General features: G+C 41.3%; 4 protein-coding genes across 4 annotated transcripts; 2 read left to right on the top strand and 2 right to left on the bottom strand.

Moving 5' to 3' along the window:
- Positions 1 to 798: 798 nt before the first annotated feature.
- MELLADRAFT_93115 (uncharacterized protein) lies at positions 799 to 2,158 on the bottom strand (the record flags this gene model as incomplete). The annotated part of the gene is made up of 5 exons (XM_007416010.1): positions 799 to 1,040; positions 1,108 to 1,215; positions 1,278 to 1,491; positions 1,591 to 1,898; positions 1,960 to 2,158. 5 exons carry the CDS (start codon positions 2,156 to 2,158, stop codon positions 799 to 801), a joined length of 1,071 nt encoding a protein of 356 aa, XP_007416072.1.
- A 942-nt stretch (positions 2,159 to 3,100) lies between these two features.
- MELLADRAFT_111672 (uncharacterized protein) lies at positions 3,101 to 4,219 on the top strand (the record flags this gene model as incomplete). Its single annotated transcript, XM_007416044.1, has 5 exons — positions 3,101 to 3,269; positions 3,366 to 3,632; positions 3,707 to 3,913; position 3,942; positions 4,156 to 4,219. The coding sequence occupies 5 exons, from the start codon at positions 3,101 to 3,103 to the stop codon at positions 4,217 to 4,219; spliced, it is 708 nt and encodes a 235-aa protein (XP_007416106.1).
- A 5,966-nt stretch (positions 4,220 to 10,185) lies between these two features.
- MELLADRAFT_93113 (uncharacterized protein) lies at positions 10,186 to 11,204 on the bottom strand (the record flags this gene model as incomplete). Its single annotated transcript, XM_007416009.1, has 3 exons — positions 10,186 to 10,225; positions 10,351 to 10,364; positions 10,422 to 11,204. The coding sequence occupies 3 exons, from the start codon at positions 11,202 to 11,204 to the stop codon at positions 10,186 to 10,188; spliced, it is 837 nt and encodes a 278-aa protein (XP_007416071.1).
- Positions 11,205 to 16,671: 5,467 nt separating this feature from the next.
- MELLADRAFT_111671 (uncharacterized protein) lies at positions 16,672 to 18,833 on the top strand (the record flags this gene model as incomplete). The annotated part of the gene is made up of 9 exons (XM_007416045.1): positions 16,672 to 17,221; positions 17,275 to 17,479; positions 17,552 to 17,584; positions 17,678 to 17,812; positions 17,921 to 17,972; positions 18,053 to 18,162; positions 18,235 to 18,343; positions 18,424 to 18,706; positions 18,754 to 18,833. The coding sequence occupies 9 exons, from the start codon at positions 16,672 to 16,674 to the stop codon at positions 18,831 to 18,833; spliced, it is 1,557 nt and encodes a 518-aa protein (XP_007416107.1).
- Positions 18,834 to 19,266: the final 433 nt, after the last annotated feature.

The following is a 19,266-nucleotide window of genomic DNA, read 5'->3' as shown; positions in this document are numbered from 1 at the left end:
TTTGTTTCTTTTGATTTGTTGCTTTACCTTTTCTTTTCCTATTCCTTCTCGGTCTCTTTTTCTCTTTCTTTCCGTTTTGTTTTTTTTGATGTCAGAGTTGTATATCATGAGACTAGCTTTTATGAGATGAATAAGTTGATTAAATGACATACGGAACAGCACAAGGATTAAAGGAAACAATGTGATAGACCAATTTTAGTATGTACAGCATTATGTGATGCAAGTTAGGGCAGGTTGATGATCAGACTCCGGCTTGATAATGATACATATAACTCTATATGGGTTGAAAAATTGATGCGGTGCTTTGTTCACAAAAAGATGCGCGATCAGCTCCGGGGTCCACTTGTTCCAAGGACGATATTGGAGAGTATCGTGGTTGCTAACTCAATGATCTTTATAATTAGGTGAGCAACTGTGCGAGTCACACCTTTTCTCAAAAGAAAAGGTGTGACTCAACCTTTTCTATGAAGAAAAACTGGGACTCGCATGTTTTCTCATGACAACAAATCAAACTTATAATTTTTGTCGTGTATATGACACCAAAACTCTCCCTGTTCGAATCTCATAAACTCCCAGCTGTTCTTTACTTCTAGATTGGTACATGATCCAAATTGATTTCAGCAAGTCACACGTGTTTTGGATGTATGAGAGAGACATTTTGAGTTGAAAGAAAGACAGGAACTAAAGATACAAATCAATATCAATGTGAAAGCAAAGGTACTCTTCATCCAACTCATTCCAATGATAACAATGTATATCTATCAACCATTAGATCATATTCAATAGTGGCATTGTACCTCATAAAATAAATGAATCAGGCGAATCAGAGTCTTGATCGTATTCTACTTCAAAATCATGAGATCGAAGTCCTGAAATACGTCGGATTATTCTTGCATGCACTCTTAGTGTTGAGTGCGCAGAGGTCATTTCCTGCTCTAGATCTATCACGCTGCTTTCCAAATCTTCAACCTTGGACTTAAGTAAGCCAATTTCTCTGTTGGCGTTGTCAAGGAGGTTTGATTGGCGCTCAAATCTAGCAGCTGAAAACACAAACAGAAGTCAGCCAGTGTGTTGGGTTGCTCACAATGAATATTGCAATTCACATACCGTTCTTTCTTTCTTGTTCCGTATGCTGAAACATCTTTTCCTTGATGAGGGTCATCAATGTGTCGATTGAGCTTTCAAGATGTGAAATTTTCTCTTCGAGATTGTGTACTGTGTTTAATCAGATGATACAGTGAGAAATGAATATCGCAGTGACAGTAGCTCAGACTTACTGTCAATTTTTTCTTGCGGCTCAGTTTGAAAGACGCCATCACTAGCTGTCTGGCTCGAGGGAGTAGATTGTTGCTGAGAATTGAGGTCGGACACCTCAGGCTCCTTCTTGGTGTCGTGGATGCTGGTTGACGCTTGAAAGGAAGGAACCGACATATTGTCATGCTGGTCAGGAATGATTGGTGCGGTTGCTTGGGAAGACAACATTCTTGATGGCTTTGGTTGTTTTGAAGACAGAAATACATGAATATACAAGATCGGCAAGACCTATCAACCAGGTCGAAGTATATAGAGGTAATCCTATAGAACACTCACTTTTCTGGTTTGAGTCATCTTGGACTGTTCTCGAGTTGGAGTCTTGGCTTCTGTTGGACCTGTTACATCATATCTGTTACCCAGGGGATCAAAAATTGAAACATCAAGCGTATTATTTGACCTACAAACTCCTCTGCGCTTTGATGGATGTAACAAATCCAAATCTTCAGATCCAGAACGCTTCCCCAGCCGGTGATCGAATGCGAGTGGAGAGGCTGTGGGAGAAGATAATCGAAGCTGTTGAAGTTGAGGATATTGATCCGATTCATTCAACGTGGCCACTTGGTTTTCTGAAGCTGGATCAAAGTCTGATGATAATCATCGTGGTGGAAGGCTTGTAAGTATAGGATGACAACATGACAGTGAAACAAATGAAAAAAATTGGATTTGACATGCATTGAGGCTGCTCCACTTCAACTTGCTGAGAGGCCAATGTTTGACTTGTGCTGTATTCAACATCGATTGAGGTGATAGGTGACTGGTCGATCATAGTCTGGGTACTACTGTTTGCAGAGGTATCGGTGTTGCGCGCAGATGATTCGGTATCTTGAGAGGGAGTCGCGTACATTTCAACAAAGATTTTTTAATGTAAGAGGATATTGTAATTCGACAGAAAAATGAAAAAAGTATAAGATGTGAAAACGTTGACGGTGTTGGAAGAGGACCAGACTCATGAAGGCCTACGGAGTCGGAGTCGAGATTATAACTTGATTGTGAAGGTAGGAGCCTGAGGTATCATGAGCAAGTTGAGTCAAAGGATGAGCGGGCAAGTTTCAAAAAGGGGATTTGTAATGTATTTCGTAATGATTGAGCGGTTGCTTTGAACATTGGTATTAAAGGGGTGGGGGTAGGGTGATAGACCTAGTAGAACTCGGTGGCTCGACTTCAAGGAGCCGAGGTTGCATGATGAAAGGCCAGTAATCGTTCGTGTTTGTTCGTGGGCAGGCCGAATGCTGAGTGATATATGCCCGATGCCGTTGTCGTTTGTGATTTTGGTGAAAATTGGAATCCACGAGATGGTTTGAGAGTCAGTGTAATACAAAGAATCGACTTGGATTTTAATTGGATATCCGGCCCGAAATTTACTACAACCTTTGTAATCCTGTCAATCTAGAAGTGTTTCAACATTTCCTGACTTTTCGTATTACAATATATTACTTATAATTCTTACTTATTACAAAAAGTCAGATCGTCACAACCTTTGTGGTATCTGAACAACGGATCCAATCAGGAAGGACTCTTTCTTACCCCAAGCTTGGGATGAATATGCGAAAATGATCTCAGCACCTGTAGTCATGTCATGTCATGCAGATCAGTTGCCCACTCAAAGTTCGTCCTTTTGGTTCCCAGTCATTTCATGAGCTCTCAAGTAAAGATTGTTTATAAAAGCATCTGATGTTTCATTACGTGGTTATTTTCCATCACCATCATTCCATCATTCGTACCCTACTCAACTGCTCTGCAATCTTTCTACTTCTAAAATCTTAAACTCATTCTTCTGCACACAATCATGCGAGGGTCTAGTGTTCGACGGAAGCTTCGCTCCTCAGCAGGCGGCGAGATGGCTCAAAGCAACATCGATCCGCCCGAATCAAGAGACGACAATCCTTCCAGATTGAAACGCAAACAAAGCAGTGTGGATGAGGATGAAGAAGTAGTGATACCTTCGAAGAAAAAGAGTAAGTATGATTCGAGTAAAGTCCTGATGATCAATTTTTGGGATGGCTTGATGATGTTGCGCTAGCTAACCTTGACTTCCGTGCCAAATTGTCCAGAACAAGACCTTGAAGAGGGTGTTATCTCGGTTGGCGCAAAAACCTCTCGAACTCGTCTCCTGCAGCTTCTACAAAACCGTCTTGTTTCGAAAAAAAAAGGAAGACTTTCGAGCAAAGCACCAGAACCCACCTCATCAACCTTAGATATAGCTCAAGACCCAGGCGAAAAATCAGCAGCAGAGGATCAGGCTGTTACAACCAACCCGAATGAAAATTCCATACAAGGATCTTTCACCTTTTTGGTGAACACAAAAGACAAGGAAGACAGTACGTTCGTTTTAACATCAATTTACTTTGTACTTCTCTGGCGCTACTGCTTATGGGCGCTTCAACATATCTAGTACCCTCATCAACCTTAGATATAGCTCAAGAACCAGGCGAAAAATCGGCAGCAGAGGATCAGGCTGTTACAATCAACCCGAATGAAATTGACTTTCAAATTTACAGTACCACTGAGCTGGAAAACATGTTGCGTGACGTTGGCGTGGACACCTTTGGAATGGATAAATCCAAGCTTATCAAGTGCTGTAAAAGTTATGAAGAATTGAGTACGTCTAATTGATATATATATTCTAGTGTAAGTGTACTGTATCCGCCAAAAACTGAAATTATTGGGCTTCGAGTCATACTCCCCGTGACTGATGTTCCTCCAAAACCCTCAAATTCCATGCAAGGATCTTTCACCGTTTTGGTGAACACAAAAGACAAGGAAGACAGTACGTTTGTTTTAACACCAATCTACTTTGTACTTCTCTGGCGCTACTGCTTATGGGCGCTTCAACATCTCTAGTACTAGAGCGCGTATCTCCCGAAAGAGTTGCTTCGACATTCGTAATGGACAATTCAAGCCTTGAAGGTGATTTTCTATACTTTTCCACGATGTCAAAGTCAGAGTAATAATGTCTCACCGACTTAACAAATTATTGCAGGGAGTTCCAGGTCCAGGAAATCCAGCTACAAGCACTCACCTGAACATCTTCCCAGTTTGGAACATGGAACCCTTCCGTACCCTCGGCCCCGACCAACGGACTTGTCAAAAGAGAATTGGATGCAGCCAAAGTCAAGGAAAGGTAAAGAGAAAGAGCGAAGAGAGTCTGAGAGCGAATATTTACCTGAAGACGATGAGATGTTTGAGGATCACGATGAGATGTTTGAGGATCAACATCACGATCCTGACGAGAATGAAAATCCCACCACATCGAAAGGTATGCAGGATGAAGTAGCTTCAGAAAAAGAAGCGACAGATGAGGAGAGTATGTTCCAAAATTCTATCGTGATGATGTCGAACTTTGCCATCCAAACTAATAATCTATCTCAACAGCCTCCAAAACCTCACTTTCTCTCCAAGAGCTCACCAAGTTATGGAAAGAAAGCAGAGCGGCACTGGTGAAAGCGAACAAGAGGATCGAAACCCTTGAAAGTGAATTTAAGAGCTTGTCAAATTTTGTGAAGACGTCTCTTGCAAATCACGCTGAACAAGAAACCAGTCAGGCACGCGGGGGACGCACGGCGGTAAGTGTCTTCTCTTTGGTTGGCATGAATGGAGTTCATTGATTCTCTTTCTGCACATATCAGGCATGCATCCGTTTCCATATTGAAATGATGTTTGGACTTAAATCGGCGCTGGATCCTCTTCCACCTCCAGCAACCACCGAAGAGCAGGAGGAATGGGATTGTGAAGAAGATCTGGACGAGATTGTTATTGACCTACACCAGCAACCCGACCGTGAACATGTGGACTCTCACTTCGACCCGTGTTTCCCGTATCCAAATGGCCCAGGACATCAAGAAGCTTCACCTCAACAACTCTCAGTTACATGGCAGTTAATGAATGCAGCTCACGTCAAATCTTTTCGCCCAAACTTGTCAAAACCGCCATCTTCCCAAGAAAACAAACGTATATGGGGTCTCTCAGAGAGAATCTTCTTTAAACTGGTGGATTTGGGAGTGTACAATGGAGTATCTCTCGATCCAGACAATGTTCCATACATAAAAAAATGTTTCTTGTCACATATACAGACGCTAATGAAAAGGTATGCAGTGTTTATGTTGTTGCCTACATCACCACGCTGACACAAACAAATAATCAAAATTGGACGAGTTGCAGATATCGTCAGCAAACATGGGACAGTGAACGTAAAGAACGCATGGCTTCAAGTATACGACGTGCAACACGATCATGTCGTGTACGTATGTCTTGTGATTAATTCTTGAATGATGGTGACAACGGCTGACCTCACCTTTAACATTGACCTTTCAGTTGAGAAAGATGCGGACCAAGGTTGCGCTTGAAGAACAACCCTTGTGGCCTTTGTTGAAACTCATCCCGACCACTTGTAGCGATGATGAGACGGATGTCGAAGAGGGGCAGGCTTTTACCCCTGGCAAAGGTTTGATTTGTGCTCGGAAACTCCTTTGGCGTAGCATGGACCTTGAAGGTATCCTGATTCACTTGGACGCGCGCAAGGGAAGAGTGGATCAAAGCGTTCCTAGAGGCTCAAATTCACCACAGCGAGGGAGACCATCTCGCCCACGTATCCGGCGTGACAACGCACCAGAAAGTCTTATAGAAGCACCTGAAGGACTTCCCAAAGACTGCTACTCAACAAGCTTCCTTGAAAAGCTTGGCTCAAAGGGTCAAATTATGTTACAAGTCAAACCCGAAATCGGTTTGACTGGAATTATCCAAACTTTGGAATCACTTTGAACAAGGGTCGTATTTTTTTCATGTTCCTTCCCACGATTCATAGATGGTATTTGTAAGTGCATAACCTTGTCTGTTATTTGGACTTTAGATTCACATCCAACCAATGTTACATTTTTCTCTCGTGCTGCCGCCTTGATGTGAAGCTGAGATTTGTACATAGACTTGTCTGCTATTTCGACTTCAGATTCACATTGCTTTTTTTCTCGTTCTTTTCCTTCACTTAAATATACTATGAGTAATTACATAACCTTGACTGCTACAAATGTTTTGATTAAAGAAATCTATCTGGACATAGAAACCAAACCTACCGTAGCAATCTTTAAGTTTGAGTTAATTTCCCCAGCCTTGAACATTACCCATGAGCAATGTGCCACAATTTCGTCTAATCTCACAATACAGTCTTCCGTTGGTCCCCATGCGCGTAAACAAGTTTGGGTGTGGAATCCTTTTGTGTGACGAAAAGGATTAAACTTTTCAAGAGAAGCGGGTATTTGAGGAAAACGTTGCACATGGAGCCATGTATCAAAGATATTTTCTGAGCGTGTTGGAGACCGGCGATGGATGAATATGGAGAATATACGCCCATAAGCACAAACACCAGTAGTACCTATCTTGAACTCAATAAAACTATCATTTTGACTGCTGCTAAAAGAAGAATATGACACAGAATTATGCATCATCCGCTTATAAAAGAACGCCTGAGGCCGAAGTGATTCATATGCCAGTGCGTCATCATCTGAAAGTAAAGACAACTCTTCTGGAACCATCCACTGGTATTGCAGATCTTCGTTGTTCAAGCGTGCAGCTAACTTTTTGAGTATATCGGCTCTGACAGGCTGCATATTTGAGTTTGAAAGGCGCTTTGGTATAGGTTCTATGGGTTCATACAAAGACCGTAATCTGGAAAGATAAGGCTTGAGCGCATCCGGCATTTTTTCGTTTTCAAGAAGAGCAGCAAGATTTCCAGCTCGTGAGAAATTCTTGATAAAAGTTATTGGAAGCTCGCCTAATTAGATAAAAAAAATGTTTGGTGAATCTTATTCTTTCTTGTTGAGCACAAAAAAAACTTACTTATGTGATTGTTGTGACAGCCTTTCAGGATGCTTCCCATCAATCTTTCAAAAAAGAAAGACCACCAAGTGCGCACTGGACCAAACTCCTCAAGAAGCTCAGACAAATGGAGAGCCATGTGATGGTTTGGAGCCAAGCCACAATGTTCAAACAATTCAACACAGCCTTCGAGGTAGTTTTGAATATGATGCTCATAGCTTTTGATGTGATTTGATGTCATTTTGCGTTTCAGAGCAAGATTGACAAGTGACACTAGGTGCAGAAAGTTCCGAAGGAGAGACATCTTCACGTTATCTTGATCAGCCCACAATGGTATAAGGATCAGTGGTAATTGGATTGAGAAAAGATTTCTCCATTCATCCGCCTTAAGCTTTCCAAATGAGGCTTTTCCCAGAACAGGCAGAGCACGCTTGATCCATGTAGGAATATGAATATTTTGAAGCCGGCAATTAATATCTTCAAGCATTGTAGCATCAAAGATTATCTCTTCAAAAGGGGGGGCCTCCCATCTCCCATTCCACCCTGATTCACCTAGAATGTTGTAGTCTTCATCACTGGGAGATGTCTCGTTCCCAAAAGAAGTTTCACCAATATTAAAGCCTTCTTCATCCTGATCATTTGGTTCAGCATCAGCATCAGTGTCTTCTTTTTTTTTATCTGAACTTCCTTCTTGATGTTTGTGCGCTTCAGCGTGTTCATTGAAAAGATCTCGAAGCTCGACATTTGTTATTGGCTCCACACCCTCATTAGCATTATTCTCATCTTTCATTGCCCAGAATCGTCGAGTATGCCATGCCAGAAGACCAAGTAAGAGATTATGCATAGAATCTACTACATGATAATCTACTATGTCCCAGTATTCAAGTTCAACAAGTACTGAGTAACGAACACCGTGGGTCTTGAAAATTTTTTGCCGCTCCTTCACGGTTTTTGAATCACGGGCCTGAAATGCCCATACTTTGTGCTGAGCGCATTTTCGTGCTTTCCATTTTGTTTTGTCGAAATTTTCAATGTCTTTCTTAGTGATAAGACATTTTGAGCAGAAAAACATGGCTGTTGCACTCGGAAAACCCAGGGAGCGTCTGAGAGCTGGTATATCAGCTATGAAAGGAAGCAGTGCAGCATGAACCAGACGCCCAGATTTGTACATATGAGTTCGTGAAAGTAGGAGGCCCGGATTCCATAAAGTTTGAAGTTCATTCACCACTGGACGTAGGATCCAGTTCATTTGCTCTAAAGAGGGTTCTGAAGGGCCGGGTGCAATACCAACTACAAAGACGTTCTCAGGTCGGTGTCGAATTTCTACAGGAAGCGTCAGACAAACCATAACAATGAAGGTTATGGACGCGTGATGCCCGCTTGTTTTATTTCCGTAGGGGTTTATTGCATCAACAAACATTCCAAATGTCAGATTTCCACTGGTTCCAGTGAATTGCTTTCCATCCGGACCTTTAAATTCCTTCCAAACTTTTGATTCGTGAATGTCGCCTATGGGATTACTCGGATCAAATGGCTTGCAAGACTCCACCAAAGACTCGTCTAGTAAAGATTCAATTTCAGGACGAGAGAGAAGGCGCGCAATCCATTCTGAAAGGCTTTGGAATGCAAATTTTCGCACATGAACTGATCTTCCTCTCGATAGTTTGGTCAATTGTTGTCCACAAGTTTTTTCTTCAAACTCAGCAATATCAGGTACATAATTGTGAGCTGGAGAAGGTGTTGGTGTTTCAGTGTTGACCTGCTCGGGTGGGCCTCCAGGAATCGCAGAAATTTGATGAGTACAATTTCTCGGAGTGCGTTCCAGGGGGTACAACGCAAAACACTGTTGACAGCAATTCATCTCGATTAGATACGGATCGATCTTCAACCAGGAAATCACAGTTGTGATTGTTTTTGGGATCCGGCACAGATTTGATACATCCGATGATTTTAAGGCCGCAGGAGTGCAAAGAGGATTGATACCGTGAGTCAAAGCTAATTCAATTGTAATTTTCAGGCAGTCCAAAATCCACGACGCTGTAGCCATTGATAAGTTTCCAAATATACTCAAGAGAGCTACCATGAGGGCGACTTGAAGTAGCAGTGGATTTATAGCTTCTAATGTAAATGTATGAAATCGATCTGTTTGACCGGGTTCATAAATGAATAAAAAAACTCAGTTCTTAGCTGTTAATTAGAGCTACAAGAAGTGTTATAACATAATGTCTTACCACAATTGTATACTTTAATGATTCCTTCATCTCGAGCTTTCGAGGCAGACAAACAGACTTTGGAGGCGACCAAAGGAGGTTCGTCAGAAGAATGTGAGGTAGGATTATCGGCAATATTACTAGTTGATGGCTCGTGTATTGGCAGGCTTTCGTGAAAGGAGCGTGAGGCTCTCTGGTGGTAGTTTCGGCTTGAAGATTCAGCATTCAAGTTCAAGCGTGCAAGAGGTTCTGCAAGGATATCTTGATGGATTTGAGTTGGAGGAGATCGAGTCGTCTGTCCTGTCTCTTGAGCAAGAGACCTGGATATTGCTTTCTCACGTTGTTCTGCCAATCGATGATATTCGAATGTCTCCGGTACGAGTTCGACACCGTTTTGAGTGACGCCATGAGCATCTTCGTACTTCGCGAGATAGCATTTAAAAATTTGGCAGCGACAAGGAATTCGATGCGCATCTTTGCTTCTGTTCGTTTTGGGAGGCATGTCAGAACAAAATAATGCAATTCAAAATGAACCGGAATACAAGTCTTTGTATTGGCAAGCGATTTATTTGTGGGAAGGATCACAACGGTGGAAACAGGTGTCTTCGAGGAGATTTCAGGGTCTGTTCAAGTGGTAAAAGATGAAGCCCCGGCACGGATATGAACTATGTGGAACAACCATTTTGGCCAGATGTTCTACTGTACAAAGATAAAAGTTGAAACATTAAAAAAACTAGACCAATGTAAGAGTAAATAGTCAAACATGGTCTACAAGCAAGTAGCTAGATGTATCTAGATAAGTACTGATAGATAGTTTCATTTTTCAAAAAGAAGAGCACCCGTTACACTGTAGTTATGATCTGATGACGTGTACATTGTTGGTCTGAAGGAAGCTGAATGTGAAAAGAGAAATCCTTCAAATTCACTCGACAAATAAGCCGAGACTGCAGTCAATAGATATATTGTGTCAGCAGACTTGAAACAAGAAAATCGAAGTAAAAAACAAGATCAAACCAACCTCGTGTGTGTAGACTCGATGCCATTCAATCAAGGATCCTTACGAAGGAGCGAGTAGTGAAACCCACGAACCAACATGCCTGGTTCAACGGGCTCCCCTAAGACAAACATGATGTAGAGATTGACCAGAACCGTGTGAGACATTGGAACAGAATGGATATACACGTGCGGAGCACGTTCCTGCAAGGTCATTCGGAGCTCCTCCATCACAAGATCTTTGACCATATCACGATGTACAACACTTGGTGTTCGAATAAACTCGGAATCGCCAGGTATAATGAGGTCCTTGTCCACATGTTCTCGATAAAGATAAAGTAAACCTCGGATGTCTGCACCTGCAGGTATCACAGTGATTGGTCGGGAATCTAGAATCGCGGTGGCAAGTTGGTCTTTCTTAACTCGTCGGCTTAGTGGGTTGAAATCCCTGCGAGCTGTGGACTCAGTTTGCATTGGGATAGGCTGAGGAGGTAGCATGTATGGCTTGAGGATAGGGTAGACTTTTTCCTTGAAGGCATTGTACAATAGGATTTTCTTGTGGTTTGGGCGAGACTTGGTAGCAGGATTAAAGTGAAGAAGAATTCGGTAGTAATCGTAGCATTTGACCGATTCCCACTTGCTTTCGAAATCGTGTTCGAGAAATACACGCATCTCGCTAGTCATTGATTGAATCTTGTAGTAGGTCTCGTTTGACAACCCGCCTGAAACCTTGATTGATGATTCGTGGGGGAGTGAAGAAGGAGGTGGGGGCTGATCAGATCCTGGCATCGGTGGCAGGCCGGGGGCTAGCTTCGAATCGTGAGAGGTGCCCTGATCGACAGGGGAATTTCCAGGACTCTTCTTTTTCTTCCCTGCCATCTTATTCGATCTGCCGAAGTCTCCAAGTCATAAATTTGAATCAGGTGTCATCGAAACAGAAAAGAGATTTCCCCGAGATCAGAGAGATGAAGTTTTGTTGGACTTACACGTTGATGACCAAGGATAGGTGAGTTGGAACACAAAGATTAACTTAATTTCCCGCTAGAGAATGAAGAATAATTGAGTGAATGATAAAAGATAGCAAGCGACGGATTAGCAAGATAGACATACACCGAGAATCTGGATATGGGTGCGAGCGAACTCAAATCACAGCTGAAGGGATAATGGGGGGGACTTGCCTGGACTGGCGAGAGACCGATATAATAGTGATCCGATGAGAGGACAAGACTCCTCCGAGATGGAAAATTGAGTGCCAAACAAGGGCTTCTGCAATGCAACGGCAGACTGATCCATTCAATCAAATCTGATGAGTGGGTCGTATCGTAGCCCGAGTCCTTTCTTTGGTTGTGTTGGGATCGAGAAGATATACGACATACATAAATTGAGGTCATTTTGTAACCTCAATTACATTATAAATGTAATGTCAGACACCGGTCATGTCAGGTATGTTACCAAAAACTTCCTTCCGTAAGATTCTATCCAATGTTCACACTTGGCTGTGGTGCCTTGATCGTCGTGAAAGGGATTGCATGATAAGATTGATCATTGAGATATTCTCATTCATCAACCACCTAGTGTTACATACGTAAAAACGGATGACTCAAATACAATTTATATTGATTTTTGAAATCTGTATGTATATTTACGTAACCTGATTCATTTGTCAAAATTGACATAGATCCCTTACAATCTGACTACGCTGCCAGCATCTTTCTTGCCCAAAGGCTTCATCAATGTGTATATCACTTTACCATTGTATTTTGGGTCATCTGTACATACATTATTTTTGTAATGAAATTAGTTTTGAAATGTGTGATCTGATTTTTGTATTAAAATCATTTTTGAAATCTGTACGGCATACATTAAATTTTTTGTAGTGTCTAGAGCTGTTGAATGTCAATATTCATGATTGCATTTGATACGTAGGCATGAGCTTCGAATCCAGTCACGTGTAAGTCGATCAGCGAAGCTGATTGAATGAGCAAGGAAGCTTTTGTGTGTCATCTTTCTTGAGAAGGCTGAAATGCAACTCTTGCCCAAAGGCCACATGGAGTTGCATACGAACAATGGAAAGAAGCTACCGAAAGCACTTTAGAGCCACAATGGATTTCTGAAGGTGTGATTGGTAAATCTTTCCTTAGAAAACGTTTTCAATAGTAGAAATATATGTCCGAGGGGCTGACCTAATCAACTTTGAAGCTTTTATGTTTGAGAGTAATCGACCATTGACCATCACCGATTATGCCTTCAATCGATCAGGAGTTAAGCATGAACACAACCCTGAGCTTTGGGATTCATTGAAACCGAATTTTCTTCAATACCTCGAAGAGATCGAACTGGAGAAGGAAAAGCGTAACGGGCAAACAACTTGAGATGGGTCCTTGAATTTTGAACTCTCTGATTCCGTTTGCTACGTATCAATGGAACCTTATATGGAAGACTCAAGGGATCAAATCAAGTCTTTTGTAATCTTTATTGTATTCTTGGTCATCTTTTTCTTCATACTTCTTTCCCCGACTGACTATGACCTTGGGTGATATTTGTACTTGTGGTGACTTCTTCAATACTTTCTTACACAAAACATAAAACATAAAAGGTGGTGGAATTTGTAAAGGCCTGTTTCGATCATAGTTAGTTTCTTAACCTGTTGACAGTCAGTTTTGAGCCTCAGCCACTGCGGGCCTGTGTAGACCTGTTTAGATAAAAAAGGCGCGCCTGTCCGCCAATTTGAACTTGTAGCGCTTCAAGGCATGGGTGCGGCCGGGCAAGAGGCAGATCCCTGATCATCACGTCAACGTGGAGCGAAAAAATTAGTCCGAACTTGAATCGGTGATCGCATCTTAACCAGTATGCGGTTTATGATTGTTTCAGCTTGGTCATAGCAGAGGAAAAAAGGCCCGAGATCATCACAAGCCTCACCAGCTCGGGAGGGGTAAGTTAGGAAGTGACTGGATCTACATACCTAGTATATTTGAGAGAGCTTGCCAAGTTAACATGGAAAGGCAGTCTAAAATCATGCACTTTTTACATGCTTGACATTAGGCAGAAGAAACAATTCATCCGTTGCGTTTCTTTGGCAAACAGCGGATCCTCTTAGCTCAACTTGTCTGCTTACTAGTTGTTGGAATGATCTGAGAGCAAAGAAAGTAAATAATGCAGCTTGTTAAAGACGCGAAAAACACTGATGTATCTCTTGCTTTCTATTGATTGCTTTGAATTTCCAATTGAAACTCGTATTTTAAGCCAACAGTCGGTCGGAAATGGACAGATACGGGTACCTCGGACGAAACCATGATAAAGACGATCGGATTGAAAGGGAAAAGTATCGTCAAGAAAGGTGCAGATTTAGTAGGTTCTTGGTTTTTGCAATCTTAACGTTTACGAAGAAATTGTGAAACATTTGAGAATTGGCATTGACAAAGTCAAAGAGACTTACGTAGAAAAAAAACAACATAACGAAATCTTGATGCGTCCACAGTATTCTTTCAGGACCAAATATTTAGATTTGCTTGAAAGCATTTTGAATGCTTTGGCTCAATCTAGACTTAGAATATGTCTTCTAATGCTACCCAAGCCAATGACGGCCAAGGACATGTTGAGACAATCGTCTCCATCCCGCAAGGCTTTGTCTTCTTGATGATCTCTAGATCGAACACAAGTTTGACATGACAATCGACTGTTCAAGCTTTCACAGATGCAAGACTCAGAGTCAAATGAAGGATTCCGGGAAGACCGCCTACAATGACACTGAGAAATATCAAAAGATGTGTCATGATTGACCATTGAGAATAAAGAAGTGAGAGGGAACTCGTTATTTCTGACTTGCCTCCTCCATACACAATGCGCGCCTAAAACATCCTTCGCCTCTGTTAGACTTTGTGAGATTGACTCATGTTTTATGATATTTCATTTGTTTTTCCTACACTGCTGTAGAAAACTGTCCATGAGATTTTTGATGTGGAGTCAAGACGCTTAGATTGATGCTCAAATTCTATCAACATATTTATCTTACTTCACATTGTATTTCGGTAAGGTTCTTGTGATCAGGTCGAAGGAAAGGGATGAGGTAGTGTGGTAGCTTAAGCGGGCAGAGCCATTTCAACAATTCGGACAATTTAAAGTGAAATATATAGCTTTTCATTTCGATTAGAATCGATATACGCTTGCCTTGCGACTTCCTTTTCTATTTCGCACACTTTGCTTCGTCCAGTTGTTCAAGATCAAGATAATGGAACCGAAGCGATAGGCCGTGCCAGCAGCGCTTCTGTGAAACTTGCACAGCCGAGCTTGAGGCTTTTGAGTGGTAATTAAACAAATGCTGAAATGGTTTTGTCAAGAAACCACTCATCTTTCTCAATCCATTGGGAAACTCAACAAGTGAGCATTTGGATCGAGTTACTACGCGTACCAGTAAGTATATGCGCTCAACAAAACTTGGATTGGAGATACTCTCTCAACACTTTCTTCCTTTATGAGAACTCCTCTGCATTGTTAGTATCTTTCTTATTTGAGGATAATTAGGTGTGGGTATGCAGGTCGGAGAAAAGTCTTGGTTTGATCAATCATATCACATGATATGGCGAGTCATTCAATGATCATTTCCAGCCATGATGATTGAGGTTTATTGTCTGTCGTGGGCCAGATCTCATTATCCACACATCAACATCCACGAGATAAGATTTGAAAAGTCCAAACCTAGACTCACTCTTACCCACATGGATGAGTTCATTTCTCACTCATATAATGCTATACCAAAGATGGATGCTATGTCTATTCATCTCTGCATGGCATGCTTGAATTGCCAAGAGCTGTGGCATTGAATATTCCTCGGATATTTGTAGCATCTGAGTCACCATGAGGTTTAAAGTTGTCGCACACTTTCGGCGATTATCGTTTTTCTACCGGATTGGATTATGATATGTAGTTTTAGTACCAATCCTCATGCTGTGTCGGGGAAAAAAGGATTGGCTGTTTCTTGATCTTCGCAAACTCGGAATCTTCAGAATTCACAGGTGTCGATATCCTCCACCAGGTATGTAGTACGTACACGCCTGCAAAGGACCATTGCATCAACTTTGACATCTTATTACACATCTCATATCTCCTTCCATCTTGCGGGGTGTGTATAGTGGACGCGCATGCACCGACATCGCTTTTTGTCCTTGTTCGATTCTCCAATAGAACGTCCTTATGCTCCACTCGGAATATCGATACTGCATTGAACTGAAGGGCCTCCAGCTTTCTTCAGCCGTTTTCACCTGCCCATGACACGTATCGGACATCCTTCATCGAGGTGGTCGACTTTCAGAAGATCTGAGAAGACCCATCGGAGAAACCCAGCTCACAGCTCTCAACTTCAAGGGAAGGGAGATGAGCAGTCTTAGGATAACTCTTTCGTTGTGACTTCAAAGTCTTGATCGTCTTACCTTACTAATCGGAAATTCTGGGATCATGACCACGTAGGTGGATGTGAAAACACATATGTACATAGAATTTTAAATACAAAATTAACCTCCTTCGCTTAAGTAACATGCTAGTCCTGCATTGGAGGGAATGGAAGACGAGAGGAGCTCAAAAAAAGCAAAGAGATAGAGAGGAGCAGGCAAACGGGTTATGCGATGATGCTCACATTCTTCACCAACGAACAAGCAATTGGAAAGCCGACCAAATAGCTCTGCCGGTTGGAGTAAAGATTCTTTTCGCTCTGTCAAGTTTGGTACATATTGATTAGACTGTTAAGTTAGAAAAGAGAAGAAATTAGCACCGCACTCGATTAAATCTTTTTAACAATCATTATTGATTCTGAATTTGTGTGGAGTTTTTTTTTCTGCTATGGTCGAATCTTTCTTCTCTCTCTTACCCTCGGCCACCCCAAGCTCTTGTCGTTCTCATGGATGAAATATGGGTTCGAGTATGGAGTGGTCTGGCCAACTCCTGTGCAGGCTAGATCTCTATAAAGACTATCGTACCTGTTGTTCTCTTTCATCGTACCATTTCTCCATCGCTTTCAAGAATCACTAAATCTGTATACATCTTGACATTTCCATAGAGTCTATTCCTCCACCACTCCACCACTACCTCCTAGTGCCAGATCCCTTCCTTGGCTATCTGCAAAGTCCTTTCAACTTGAAAAGCTTCTGGCTTTTCGACTCCACATTGGTTTCCTCTTCTTCGTATCAGAGTTCATCTATAAATACCGGTCTTTGATACTTCTTCATATCTCATAGACCTTTCTACTGTATCTCAACTTTTAAAATAATTGGCAAAGTTTTGTAAGGCCATCGATAAATTTTTGAATTTCCTCAAGATATTTACTAGATCTCATCTTTTTTTTTCTAATTCACTCATGCATAACCTTGAACCTAAAGAGAATGTTTGTATTGAGATTCCTGAACTTGAAGAAGGTTTAAGACTTGGGAACGAAATCCCTCAGCAGAATCGACCAGTAAGCGTACATTTACCGGAACCCCGACAACCACATCTCTCAAACAGATCTTCTAGTTTATCATGCACTTCTACGATCCTCACCTTTGAACGTGAAAGACATGAGACAAGAGAAAAACCTACAAGTCTTCCAAAAGAGTCAACTGTACCGGCTACTACTACAGTAAAAGTCACTCCTTGGTTACGATTTCGAACTTGGTTTACTCCTTATCGTCAAATCTTAGTAGTCGTTGTTGTATTAAACTTTGTTGGGAGCACTCTCGAAATTGCAGGACTTTGGCCAGCGGCGACATGTTGTGTTGGGAGTCTGGTAGTCGGTAATATACTCTGCGCAATAGCCATTCGTAGTGAATGGACCCTTCGGTTTTTATACTGGTTAGCCATCAAAATCTTTCGTCCTTCCTTCCCTATCCGAATGCGGACGACAGTCGTCGGTCTTCTATATCATATCGGTAAGTTTTCAATTAATCAGTATTTAAACAGTGTCTTATTTTTGACTGAAAAGGCTCAATCTCTCCCCGTGGTTCAGGTGGACTTCATAGCGGATGTGGAATTGCAGCTTTATGCTGGCTTGTGTCATCTTTTGTTCATCACATACGATTTCACCAATTATATCATCCAGCTGTTTTGGCTTCTTTATCTGCTTGCGTCCTTTGCGTCTCTATTCTCTCAATCAGTGCTTTCCCAGTCTTTCGAGGTCCATACCACAAGTAAATACATCCCTACTTACATTTTTTGGACTTCAAATGCTTACCGATTTATTCGCTTTCCACTCTCATCAGTGCTTTTGAAATGATTCACCGTTTTATGGGCTGGTAAGTATTTTCCCCCTTTATACGCAATAATAAATGAAACTCAATCAACTGAGACTAATCATGCTCTCGAATCTTGTGTGTTTTGTTTTTCAGGATAGGAATCTTATTCACTTTGACCTTTGTAATACTTTCAAAATTTTGGAATGTATATTCACAAGAGTGGGAAATAGATTCAATAAGCTTAGCTACTTCACCAGAGATGTGGTTCTTGCTGGCTATTTTTCTTTTGTGAGTGTTTTCTTCTAAAAATTACAAAATCAATGATACATTCAAATTTCTTGCCAAGGCTGCAGAGTTGATATCTTTGGTTTTCTTTCTTTTTGATTTTTTTTGTAGTATCTTTGCTGCATGGATCACAGTGGCTAAAGTTCCCGTGGAGCACTTGACGGTGAGATTCTCTCGAAAAAGACCTTATAGAAACTTATAATTGTTCTGAACCAGTTCTCTTCCTTTGTTTATAAATGACAGGATTCTGTTACTTCTTCGGTAATTCGACTTCCCGGAGGTTTAACTTCAGGTCTACACACTCGAATCTCAAGAGGTGGGCTAAAAGAATGGCACATCTTTGGCTCTATTAGGTTCGTGAGAGTACTCAAAGATTTGGTGGTGATTTTTCATAATCTTAGTTTGATTTGTTTGGTTCAAACTAGTGAAGGAAAAGATGCAGACTGCCATTATATTGTGGCTGCCGTCCAGGGCAATTTCACTCGAAGCTTGAACACCGAAAGACCGGAGAAGCTCTACACCAAGCGATGGAAGGTAAATGATTCGAAGAGATATGCGTTGAGAATATAGCATTGATCACTGATAAGTAAATGATTTATCGGACATCGTCTTAGCCATGCGGATTACCATACTTCTCAAGGATGTTCAGACGAGGAGTAGCGATTTGTACAGGATCTGGTATCGGGGCTGTAGCCTCTACTTGTATACAACACTCAGATTGGTTCTTGATTTGGATTGGTCCTAACCTGGAGAAGACTTATGGAGAAGAATTGTTGAGTTTGCTCACAACCAAAATTCCGAATGAACGTCGTATCATTTGGGACACACGTGGACCTCGTGGTAGACCTGATGTAGTTTCAGTACTTGAAAACATTTTTAAATCATGGGATGCTGAAGGTGGGTTTGTAGATTGAAAAACTTTGTGTTTATAATTTCTCTGATAGTTTTTGGTCCATTGTTTATCAATAGTGGCACTCTTCATTGGCAGTCCAGCGTTGAACAAGACAGTCTTGCAAGCTTCTAGAGCGAAAAAAATACCACTTTTTGTTAGTGAAGTCTCATATTGTGGACTTAAAACTCATGTCTTCTAGCTGACGTTTGTTTTAAAACAGGGATCTATATGGGACGCATAGGATCCAAAAACAATTCTTTCAACTCTCTGACCTTTTACTTTAGAATCTTTTCAAATCTCATTCATGGACAACTTTTTAAATCTTAGAAGATAATACAAGATCTAACATTTTTCTTTCATTTTTCTTTCATTTCAATTCTCAATTCATAAGGACAATTTTCTTTTGGCTCGTTATGTATTACCATTCAATGTTGTTCAAAAGCTTTCTCTCTCTTTCTCTTCTCTTTCTCTCATCTCATCTCATTTCATTCTGTTACAAATCATAAGTTTATAGGTATTTTTTTCCGGACAATACATTGTATGTATAAAAAACGAAAGAGATTAC

Source organism: Melampsora larici-populina (assembly GCF_000204055.1).
Source record: "Melampsora larici-populina 98AG31 unplaced genomic scaffold MELLAscaffold_56, whole genome shotgun sequence".
NCBI lineage: Eukaryota > Fungi > Basidiomycota > Pucciniomycetes > Pucciniales > Melampsoraceae > Melampsora > Melampsora laricis-populina.
Note: the sequence above shows the minus strand (reverse complement) of the source record. Positions and strands in the feature narration are given on the sequence as shown.